Source organism: Solanum tuberosum, unplaced genomic scaffold (genome assembly GCF_000226075.1).
Source record: "Solanum tuberosum cultivar DM 1-3 516 R44 unplaced genomic scaffold, SolTub_3.0 scf00290, whole genome shotgun sequence".
NCBI lineage: Eukaryota > Viridiplantae > Streptophyta > Magnoliopsida > Solanales > Solanaceae > Solanum > Solanum tuberosum.
The window spans coordinates 421,711-433,520 of record NW_006239226.1 but is presented as its reverse complement, the minus strand read 5'-3'; the positions used below and the strand labels follow the sequence as shown (position 1 = coordinate 433,520).

At 30.5% G+C, this 11,810-nt stretch overlaps 2 protein-coding genes across 3 annotated transcripts; both read right to left on the bottom strand.

The window, feature by feature from the left end:
- Nucleotides 1-3,975: 3,975 nt before the first annotated feature.
- LOC102589273 (PI-PLC X-box domain-containing protein DDB_G0293730-like) lies at nucleotides 3,976-5,493 on the bottom strand. Of its 2 annotated transcripts, none has more exons than XM_015314521.1 (2): nucleotides 5,104-5,493; nucleotides 3,976-5,017 (listed from the first exon to the last, which is right to left on the bottom strand). In XM_015314521.1, exons 1-2 carry the CDS (start codon nucleotides 5,388-5,390, stop codon nucleotides 4,348-4,350), a joined length of 957 nt encoding a protein of 318 aa, XP_015170007.1. In that variant the 5' UTR covers nucleotides 5,391-5,493; the 3' UTR covers nucleotides 3,976-4,347. The 2 variants fall into 2 exon arrangements, with proteins under 2 accessions (XP_015170007.1, XP_006359667.1); XM_006359605.2 differs by having other exon boundaries at nucleotides 3,976-5,022; nucleotides 5,109-5,490.
- Nucleotides 5,494-8,544: 3,051 nt separating this feature from the next.
- LOC102588952 (PI-PLC X-box domain-containing protein DDB_G0293730-like) lies at nucleotides 8,545-9,957 on the bottom strand. Its single transcript, XM_006359604.2, has 2 exons — nucleotides 9,557-9,957; nucleotides 8,545-9,482 (listed from the first exon to the last, which is right to left on the bottom strand). The coding sequence occupies exons 1-2, from the start codon at nucleotides 9,836-9,838 to the stop codon at nucleotides 8,793-8,795; spliced, it is 972 nt and encodes a 323-aa protein (XP_006359666.1). The 5' UTR covers nucleotides 9,839-9,957; the 3' UTR covers nucleotides 8,545-8,792.
- Between the last annotated feature and the right edge of the window lie 1,853 nt (nucleotides 9,958-11,810).

Here is an 11,810-nt window from a genome sequence, read left to right as displayed (position 1 = left end):
AAATAAGTTGATTTGTCTTTTATGACGACAAACGTAGTAAACAAGTTTTTTTTCTTCTGTGTGGAAAATAATGTGTTAATGCATTTGATTTAAGGAAAAACATTTACTTTCGTTTTAAAAGAATTATTTTGAACAAGAATCAATTATATTTTTACTTTTGAAAAATAAAATACAACTATTTCTCAGAAATTAAAAAAAAAACAATTGTTTCCTGCGAAATGAAATGAACCAAACTTATGGGCCATCTGCACGCTTTTCCGGAGGGAAAAAATTAATTGGATGGGTACCTTTTAATATATAATAACTGATTTTAGCGATACTTTTTATTTATTATCATTTATAACAATACATAGCAATATTATGATAAACTGCAAGATGTATTAAAAGTGAATTATGTATGCAATATATATGTATTATAACCTATTTAAAATATATTATGATTGTTTGGTAAGAAATTGACACATTATATTAAAATATGTGATAAATGTATTATCCATCAATAAAACTGGTATTATATGTGTTTTATAAATTGTTCTCTATAATATTTAATAAAATTGTATTATAAATGTATTGAGAGTGATCAAGTGAAAAAAAATTGTTATTGCAATAACTGGTAAATATTTTCCTAATATAGTATATTTATGTAAGTTTCCCCGGTGCATAATACATTTGGGCCTTAACGTTGGGCCTCTTCATTATTAGGCATTCTACTAGAATTATTACACAAATAGCCAGTTGGACTTACTAGGTATACACTGATCGATTATACATGATTCCAATATAATTTATGATAAATTTGTCTCATTTTCATTTCCATTTTGTTTTCTGTTTAATATTGTTCAAAAAATATGTGGGACTATATTTGATTTTAATTTTTATACTCAAAAATAAATAAAAAAATTAGAAGATCAGGTAGTTATGAAAGAGTAAAGTGAGTATCATGAATGTGTATGTGATTAAAAACGTATTAAGAGTTCTATTGAAGAAAAACTAATTAAATTATAAACTGTACATTGTACAAAATTATATAAATATGTCAACACTACATTTCTCAACAAAGTACTTACTCTATGTAATTTGAAAAACTCTGTATGCATAGAATTGGACTATATATAAATAATTGGAACAGATCTGGTACTCATACTATATATAAATTGAATCTTTGAACGTTTAGGATTAGACATATGAAGCATTGGACAACATCTTAAATAAAAATTATTATGTCTTGTCAAAGAAGAAATCCATGTGTTATCAATAGAGCTGTCAAAATAGGCTTGGCCCGCTAGGCTGGCCCAACCCAACCCTTGAATTAGATGAGGTTAGACTCAATTTTCCAGGACATTTAGGAACGAGGCTTTTTAGCCCAGCCTCATTTGGCCAGCTGGCCTCGTAGGCCCAACCCGCAGCCTCAGAGGCCAGCTCGCGGGCTGTGAATTTTAAAAATATTTATTATATATATTTTTAGTAGTGTTTTACTTGTTAAGATTTTGTCAATAAATAATTTTAAAATACCAATATAAAATCAAGACTATATTTTTTTACATATCTTTTACATTTTAGGGTCATTAACCCACTAAATTTTCTTATTAGCCCAAGTCCATTATAAACTAAGAATCTTTGACCTCTTTTACTTTTGTTTTTATGCCTAATTTTTCACTTCTCCTTTATCGTCTTGTTTATGAAAATAGTGATCATGTAATGTTTTTTGCTCGGATGAAACTTATGAATGTTGTATCGTGGCTATTATGTATTTGTTTTGTAAATATTCACTGAAGTATGTGTAATTCATCAGCGTTCGTATTGTTTCTACGAGGAAAATGTTATCCGTTTTTTGGTTGAGCTGGCCCGCTTAGGGCTGGGTTGAGCTGCTATTTTATAGGCCCTTCAATTAAAAGGGTCAGCCCATCCCAACCCATTTAACTCTCTAGCCCGTTAGGGTTGGGTTGGGTTGAGTTAGGCCAGCCCATTTTGACAGCTCTAGTTATCAAGTAAGTGGGATTTTTTATTTAATCGAGATACACACAATCTTACTGATAATAAGAGTTGGTTATCAAAAAGTGTTTTCTTCAAGAATGTGTATAATTGATTCTACTGAATTTGATTAAAATACTGAGCTAGCGTTTGATCATAAATATCGCTTCTACGTTAATCATTGCATTTGTTTTCCAATAAAATGTTGTTGCAATTCGTTTGTTCTATATTTCCTATTTGTATATATTAGTACTATTGAAGGAAGCTTAATTTTGTAATGGCCTACTTAGTTGTCGGTAAAAGGTATCGATAACCTTGAAGTTGTCAAAATTTTCAATAATTACCAGACATTTTCTTCATATTTGCTGCCAAAAGAAGCTAATTTCTGGTCGACAAAATCATAGACTAAGTAGAATCATTTGCCTAATTATTAATTCCGTCTGGTTTAGGTGGGGTGACAGACTTAAGAGAAATGAACATACCAAAGTTCTCACGTGAAAATGACGGTACAACTAAAAGAACATTTATTTTTAAAAAGAAAGTTTGGTGCACAAAGCATTCCACGTTAATAGGTTCAGGAAAGAATCCCACCTCAAGGAGTGTGATGTAGACATTGTATTCTAATGTAAGCACAACTCAAATTCATAACCTACATATGTCTCATGAAATTACATAACTTTACTGTTACTTCGAAACTTTTTTCACCATAAAATTGATTTTCCAGGACAGCTTAGAGAGTTTCTTCATAAACTCATTTTTTCGTGCATCACTCATTTGGGTTCGTGGATAAAAATAATGGGCGTCAATCACTCTTTAGCACCTAACTTTCATCATTTATGTCAATCATACATAATAAATAAATATTTTTTCTTTACAATAATCTTCTTCTGGCCCTATAGATGTGAACTGAATTGGGACACACGGCATAAGCTGCTGAATGTTAGTAATAAATATCTTCTTGTGCTTATTTGGTAACTAGGAAACTTATCCGCGCTTCGCACGGTCACTAAAAAATCTATTGAAACATAGGCAAGAATTGCCTTTTGTTCCACACAATATCTCAATCAAGATGGTAAAAGGAAAATCAGATTTTAGATAGTAATAGTTGTGTATTGCCTCTCTATATTTCCCTCGAAAAATTATGGAGTGGGAGACTCTGCTCTTCACTTTACCATATATATATCTAGTTGATTGCCAAAGGGCACAGGTCATGGAATACAAAATGCTAAATCAGTTTATAATGGATAATCGGGTTAATACCTCAGATAGTCACTCAACTATCCAGTCTTTCCTCAGAAAGTCACTCACATGGTGACTTTTTAGTGAAAATTAAAAGTTGAGTGACTTTCTGAGGCAAAAGTGGATAGTTGAGTGACCATCTGAGGTATTAACCCATGGATAATCACATTAATGACAGTTTAAATGCTATTGAAAAGGTAAAGAATGGGAGTAGTAGCCAAAAATTTAAGCGAATTGATGACAACTTTTACTACGTGAATGTTTGCCTCTTTAATAGGGTCTTTTAGGCATCTGAACATTAAACTTGATATAAGAAATAAAGAAAAAGATTAAAAAAAAAACAATTGAAAAAAAATCCAAAAAAACCAGAAAAAGGATAAATGTAAATGCCGGATAATGAGAGGTGCCACATCACTCTTTTATTATCTAGCTTTATATATATAGATTGGAAAGTGACAGGAAATTGAAATATATTACTCCGTTCTTGCCGTATTTGAGAAAACTTTAGAATATTGTTTTTCTTATGTTTTATTTTTAACTTATATATATACATCGACCACTAATTACTAGTCGGCCGGCACCACACTTACTGCGCAGTACTATTATAGGCGCATTGTCAAGTGTATTTTGACTTGTTCTTATTTTTCAGTTTACTAATCTCACTATTTAGAAATCATTACTTGTAATTATCTTTTAAAATAATCTAATAGTGAAAAACTACTCATGTACGTAAATTGTGTAAAATACATATCCTTCCAAACAATGTGAATTTCAGTACAACTTACCTATTATTTCGTTTACCTACAATTTCACTACATTTAAGAATCTCAAATTCCAAGCCAAGCAATTTTTACAAAGTAACAAGTGGTAACAAAACAATACATAGACACACATGAATTTAATAAGTACACTGAAAATTATACACACACACAACTGATAATTCTTGAGTCAAACTTCTCGAACAATCACTCAACTAATAATTCTTACCTCATAAATCACTTACTTTGTTGTCGAAAACTAGAATTAAGAACAAAAGTGATTTTCTGAGATAATAACTATGATTATCTAAGAAATCAATTCTCATAATAATATTCTTGAAGCAGAACTGGAATAGGAAAGAATAAGAGCTTGACATCATCAGAGCTTGCCTTCAATCCTTGCATTTGTAAGCCCAATACAAGCATCCACAAAATCTTCATCAATAAAATCTGTTGAATATATTTGTAACCGATCACCATAACCTCGACAAATACACTCCTTTATAAACAACCTTGCATGTGGACGAATCCGATTTGTCACCGGTTTCACACACAACACAGGATTATCTGCCTGAGGCGTCACCGTATTCTCCACTCTGTAAAAATATTTCCGGGATGTCACCGGTTGTTGCTCACTCAAATGCTTCATATTGCTCTCGAATTTCGTTTCAGGCAAATCAGTGTCAATCCAATTGTCCTTTAAATACCCAGCGTTCCACAACGGACTTCCATGTTTTGGCTGAGGTGATTTTCTTGGTTTCCAAACACATATTACTCTTTTTGGCAATATCTCTGCAACTGTCTTGTTAAAAACAGAGTCGTCTTGGTGAATAAGAAATTCCCCCAATTGATTCTCTAAATACTTGTCGAATTCCGGTGGATCATCGTGTCCGAACTCTGTTCGGATCTCCAGAATTATGATCTCTGATTGAGTCTCCGACAGGAATTTCTTAACATCGCTGATCACAGCGTCAACGTTGTAAGAAACTAGAATACCATGACATACACGACCATCTTTTTGAACTCTGATGTCAAGAACACGGGTGCCCATTACCTATCAATCAAAAACATACAGTAAATAAAAATGTACTCCATAATCACATAACTTAGTAGTAAGATGATCGCACAATTTAACATTACCAGCTGATTGTAAATTGAGAGAGATTGTGTTCGGGCAAAAGGGCGAGAAATAAATGGGATCCCGATTTTGTTAGTTGCTGAATCATGTGTACCAGGCCAAACCATCTTATTCACGTGAAGTTTATCGAGGGCAAGTGTTGACATCCAATTTTTCCTATCTTCTGGGCAATGATCACAACCAGGGAAATCGGTGCTATCTTTCTCCTTGAGATCACAAAGAAGTTTCTTCTGAGTACTAATTGCTTTTCTTCTTTCCATCTGTTTAGACAAAAAAGAACCCATTTTCACAATACCTCAAAAAGAAATACAATCTCTTTTTTCTTTCTCTCTAATGTTTATAGTTGGAAAGCATTTAAGTTTTTTGCGTTTAATATAACGCCTTTTTTTTCCTTTTTCTAATACATCAATTATTATGACAATTAAAGCAAGTTCCTTTTCAATATTTTTAATATCCATGTTGTGTTGACATGTCTTCAAAGTGAATTGGTCCAGTTGTCTTAACTACTGAGGGGTCGGCTTCATTGGAATTATTGATACAAATTTAGAAAGTCACAATTGTTAGTAATATTTTATTTTATGATTTTTGGATTGAATTTGATTTTATTATTTTTCCAGTTGGCTGGTTAGGCATGAGCCAGATGGCAATTGGAGAATTTAACAACAATTATGAGAATTATCATCCAAGAAAATGTGACAATATGATATATTTTACAAGTCCAATCCGGGACTTGAAAAGGTACAAAACTATATGTTTCATTTTCTAGGAGATGGGATTGATACGTAAAATATAGGAGATTTTTATGATCTTAATAGTCAAATTGTAACAGGTCAGATGAGATTATACTCAAACATTTTGCAACTAGAAATTTAATACTCTCTTTCTTTTAATTTGTTTGGCTTATAAAGTATTAGGATTAAATTAATTATAATTTTATGAATTAAAATTTATTATATTTTTTAAAAAAAGGAATAAAATTCACATGTTTAAAAAATATTTTAAAAAATCATTATTACTATCCAAATAGTAACTAAAACAAATAAATTAAAATATGTTGTAAAACAAGAGGAAAATGCAAGAATACTTAAACAAGAAAGTAAGGCAAAGTGTGATGGAAAGTATAAAGTTGAGAGCCTTATTTTAATCTCTTCAATTGTGTATTTCTTAAGGGTGAAGAAGACCCTTTTATAAGAGGTAGAAATCATCTGTTTACTACCTTAAAGAAACATCCATATTAAATGGATTTGTAACAAAATAGAGATTATAATTTCAAAGCACAGATGCATTTAGGCGAAATAAATTTGGGCTTCCAGCTTTCCAGCCCATCTTTATGGTTTGGTCACATTCATCTCCTAAACCCATGAAAATACTATAAATGAAGAATGGAATTATATATTTATGGAAGTTTCCCTATATGAATCCTCTGCAGTTCGAACACAAAAAATTGAAGTTCTAAAGCATTTTTTTAAACCATTATATGATTTAATTAGTTATAAAGGTTATTATTTTATATTTTATGTTATCATGTCATTTGATATGAATAGCTACATATTATTGTAAATTTATCTAATCTAATGATGCGACAAAGTTATACTCTTTTAAGTGGGGTTTGGCCCTACGATACCATATCACAGTATGAAATTGTGAGATAGAATCAACTTTTGGACATGCGATCATATCATGAGATAGAATCTCATATTCTCCAAAAATCATGATTTGAGAATTCCATATCATGATTTGAGATTTTTTAAATACAAAAATCGACTCACAAGTTTATATTTTGTTAAAACAACCACACATTTATATCTACTAACCATTTATTTCATATGTAAATAAAATTTATAATCACATCATTACTTTTTAAAAATTATTATTCTCACCAACATAAAATTTATTATTACTTTAAATTTGGTGAATATAAATGATAAAGTAGGAATTGATTTGGTGAATATAAATAAGAACGGAGGGAGTAATACTTTTTTGGTTTTTCATAATAAAAAAACTTCTCTTTCGGCTACATATGAAAATATTTAAAGCAATTTAATATGAAAAATTACAAAATTGGTGATGTATGTTTGATAATCACTACTTCCAATATGTTTGATTTTAACACGAAATTAATGCACAGAAAATGTGTAATTGCACACAAGTGAAACAAGGCATGAACCATTATGATATTGACACACAAGTGAAAATTGTCATAGCTTTTACAGTGTTACATAATTATTTGCGAGATTATCAAAGAAGTGATAAAATAGTTATAGTCTATGAGCATGAAAATATAGTTGCGAATGATATTGACCAACAAATGGCTCAAACGTAACAATGTTGGTTCGTCTTCTCGGTCATATGATCGAGAAATGCAAGTTCAACGTGAGGAGATTGTTCATACTATGTGGAGGATTATATTAAAGAGTAGTACATTACAATTAATTATGTTCAATTATTTTTTAATAGAATTAAAGTTTGATAAATTAAAGTTAGATGAAACAGTTTCTTAAAGTGGAGAACAAATAACTTTGTAATAATTTATTATGCGATGTTATAATTTTTTTTATTTGGTAAGATAGTTTCACAACTTATGAGATTTTTATGTTTATGAAAAAATATACAATACAAAAATTTTATATCCCATATCCAAACAAAACTCCAACTCCATATCATGATTTAATATTATGATTTCATATCATGATTCTATATCGCATGGCTTAATGGACCCTAAGTCAATGCATTAGCAAGGAGGAATGATAAGATTCTGAAAAAATGTTTATGAGACAAGTGAAGTAGGATAATCCATCAAAGGAAACTTCATAAATATACTAGTATATTAATAAAATATTTACCATTTATAGCAATAACATTTTTTTTCACTTGATCACTTTTAATATATTTATAATACTGTTTTTAATACATATTACAAAGAACAATTTATTATTCACATATAATGCAAGTTTTTATTGATCGATAATACATTTATCACACATTTTAATTACACCTTATAATACAATATGTCAATTTCTTACCAAACAACCATAGTGTATTTAAAAAAAACAGTTATAACACATATATATTGATTGATTGTAGCAACATAAACTCAGGCATATATAGTTGGGTTCATGCCTCAAGTCAACATAAATATACTAGCTACTTATTGAATTGGGGGTCCAATTCAATAAGGTGTGTAGCTACCTACTTACCTATCATTTTTATCCAACTTTACATTTTTTGAAATCTTACCCACATTAACGCAATCAAGTATCGATTTTATTTGAGTGAGACTATTCAATGCGCAAATCCAGACCGTGCTCTAAAGTAAGAGTTGCAAAATATATAGTGTTATATGTACCATGTCTATCAACTAGTAGTAACAACAAACAAAAGCTACTAAGATAAATCATAAATTCTCTTTTATAATTTTTGTTTCCTTGCTAATACTCCTCTCATCAAAACTTTGATTACTCTTATCCTTCCAAATAATGTGGAATTTCAGTACAACTTACAATAAATTCATTTACACGCAATTTAACAACATATATAATCTGAAATTCATAAGCAAACATTATTTTACCTAGTAACAAGTGGTAATTAATAATAATTAAAATACATACGAACACGGAACAACCACATATTAATGAAACAACATAAATTGACACGTACGATTAGTTGAAGGAAAGCATGGCAAATCTTCACCTTGTACTCAAAGTCACGTTGCCTTCAATCCTTGCATTTGTAAGTCCAATACAAGCATCCACAAAATCCTCATCAATAAAATCAGTTGAATATATTTGTAACCGATCACCATAACCTCTAGAAATACTCTCATTTATAAACAACCTCCCATATGGACGAATCCGATTCGTCACCGGTTTCACACACAACACCGGATTATCAGCCTGAGGCGTCACCGTATTCTCCACTCTGTAAAAATATTTCCGGGATGTTACCGATGGCTGCTCACTCAAATATTTCAAATTGCTCTCGAATTTTGTTTCAGGCAAATCAGTGTCAATCCAATTGTCCTTTAAATACCCAGCGCTCCATAATGAACTTCCATGTTTTGGCTGAGGTGATTTTCTTGGTTTCCAAACACATATTACTCTTTTCGGCAATAACTCTGCTACTGTCTTGTTGAAAACAGAGTCGTCTTGGTGAATAAGAAATTCCCCCAATTGATCCTCTAAGTACTTGTCGAATTCCGGTGGATCATCGTGTCCAAACTCTGTTCGGATCTCGAGAATTATGATCTCCGATTGAGTCTCCGACAGGAATTTCTTCACATCGTTGATCACAACGTCAGCATGGTAAGAAACTAGGATGCCATGACAGACACGGCCATCTTCCTGAACTCTAATGTCAAGAACTCGGGTGCCCATTACCTGTTAAAAATATAATTAAGTAAATAAAAAATAAAATAAAATTCAAAGAGATTGATCACACGATTTAACGTTACCAACTGTTTGTAAATGGACAGAGATTGGGTTCGGGCGAACGGGCGAGAAATAAATGGGATCCCAATTTTGTTAGTTGCTGAATCATGGGTACCGGGCCAAATTATCTTGTTTATGTTGAGTTTCTCTAGGACGAGGGTTGACATCCAATTTTTTCGATCATCTGAGTGATAATCAGAACCAGGAAAATCAGTGTTATTTTTTTCCTTGAGATCATACAAAAGTTTTTTCTGAGTATGAATTGATTTTCTTCTTTGCACTTGTTTAGAGAAAAAAGAACCCATTTTCACAATAGAAGAAGAAATTTAGCAGTTCTCTTCTTCTGGGAAGTTTTCTCTATGACGTTTGTAGTTGGAGAAAATTAAGCTTTCTGCGTTTAATATTTATATGCATTATAACGCCTCTCTTTTTTTCCAATGCATATATAGTAGAAACTTTATCCAATTACGAAAAATAAAGAAACTTCCTTTTAAATATTTTTAATAACTCGGGTATTGTTTGGACAAATTTTAAATTGGGTTGGTTTAGTTAGATACAGATTGGCCTGCTTCATAGGAATTATCGGTAATAGTATTTAATGGTATGATTTGTCCTTCATATGGGTTCACTTTTACTTTTTGATTTTAGAAATCGAATTAAGCATAATAGGACATAAATTCTTTAAGAACGTGAGACATAATTAATGAAATATTATGATACGAAAATATTAAAAAATATATTTCTCTTTAATAATTAGATAAAGAAAATTTAATTCAATCCTAGTCATTACATAAAGTACCCTCGATTTGTCATGATGTTCCAAATGGCAAACGTGGATGAATAAGCATATGCGACATCTTAGAATTATACAAGAAGTTTCAACAACCAATATGAACACAATAATGATATATTAATCAAAATATTGAATGTGATTCTTGTAATATTTGAAGTGAAAAGTATTAAAACGTGTAGCAGGTGAAAGTGATCTGTCACTTTTTAAAAAGGAGAAGATTTAAGTCATAAACAATTATAGTATGTTGAATTTCTTAGAGTATTATTAGTGTAACTCTCTAACTTATCATGGTGTTTATCATTTATTATAGGTCCCAAAATCAGAGTTGTTAAATAAAGTTGTTTGCAATTACATCATGACTTGATTTATAATTATTATTTTTATATATTTTAATATATAAAACTCATACTAAGAAAAAAAGGTAGATTATTTTAAAGATTGTTGACTAAAAACTTCTCAATAATATGTTGAGAATAGGCTATTCATGGTTATGGTTAAAAAATCAAATCAAACTGTAATTCAAACTAAATCAATAATTTTTTTTTGGATATTTGGTTTGATTTGGTTTTAAATTTTGAAAATCGATACTATTTGGTTTGGTTTTTGTTTTACTAAAAAACAACCGCAAAAATAACCAAATCGAACCGATAAACTAGGTATATAAATTTTATAATTATTTATATACTATTCATAAATAAAATATAAATATTTTGTTAAATTTTAATTAACTTGCCTTTAACTTTACCATTTTCTCAAGCCCACCACTTAAATTTTAGCCCAACTATTACAATCCTCAGTCCAAGTCCAAGTCCAACAAAATCTAATACCTTGGTCTTTACCTACCCTATCTCACATAAGATAGTCACACATTAATTGAATCACTTTGTTCGTGTAATAATAATTATAGTTTCGCTTAATTGATTAACTGAATCGACAATAGTTTTCCCGTGGATTGTTCATGTACTAGGTGTTTGTCTATCGAGATACGTATGTCCTCTAAAAATTTATTACTTTTCAAATCGAAAAAACTAGAAAACTAAACCAAACCGACAATTATTTTTTTCATTTGGTTTGGTTTTAGAAATTAAAAAAACCGACTAGACTGATTTGATTTATGTTTTTACCGATAACCGATCTAAACCGAACCACGAACACTCCTAGTTGAGATCTATCATATCAACAAGATTCATGAAGTTATAAGATATGGCTAATAACTTAATCATGGGACAAACATGTACTTCAGTTTAGAGACGGATTCGAAATTTAAAATTAATAACTTACAAATGGATGCAGTTTTTTTATATATATGACTAATAATGTATACATACAAGTAAACCAATGAACAATTTCCATTTGGGCTTCCCAGCCCATTTTTATGGATTGGTAACATTTCTCTTTTTAAAAACGGGCTTTAAGATAAAGGCTTAAAATGCAATCTTCCTTTATCTCGTAAAATTATTGGTTACCACTTACCTATGTAAGTA

Coding starts and splice junctions, on each gene's coding strand:
- LOC102589273 (XM_015314521.1), bottom strand. CDS start 5,390: ATGGGTTCTTTTTTGTCTAAACAGATGGAAAGAAGAAAAGCAATTAGT. Junction 5,018..5,103: donor ATTTACAATCAGCTGGTAAT/GTTAAATTGTGC, acceptor TTGATAGGTAAT/GGGCACCCGTGTTCTTGACA.
- LOC102588952 (XM_006359604.2), bottom strand. CDS start 9,838: ATGGGTTCTTTTTTCTCTAAACAAGTGCAAAGAAGAAAATCAATTCAT. Junction 9,483..9,556: donor TGTCCATTTACAAACAGTTG/GTAACGTTAAAT, acceptor TATTTTTAACAG/GTAATGGGCACCCGAGTTCT.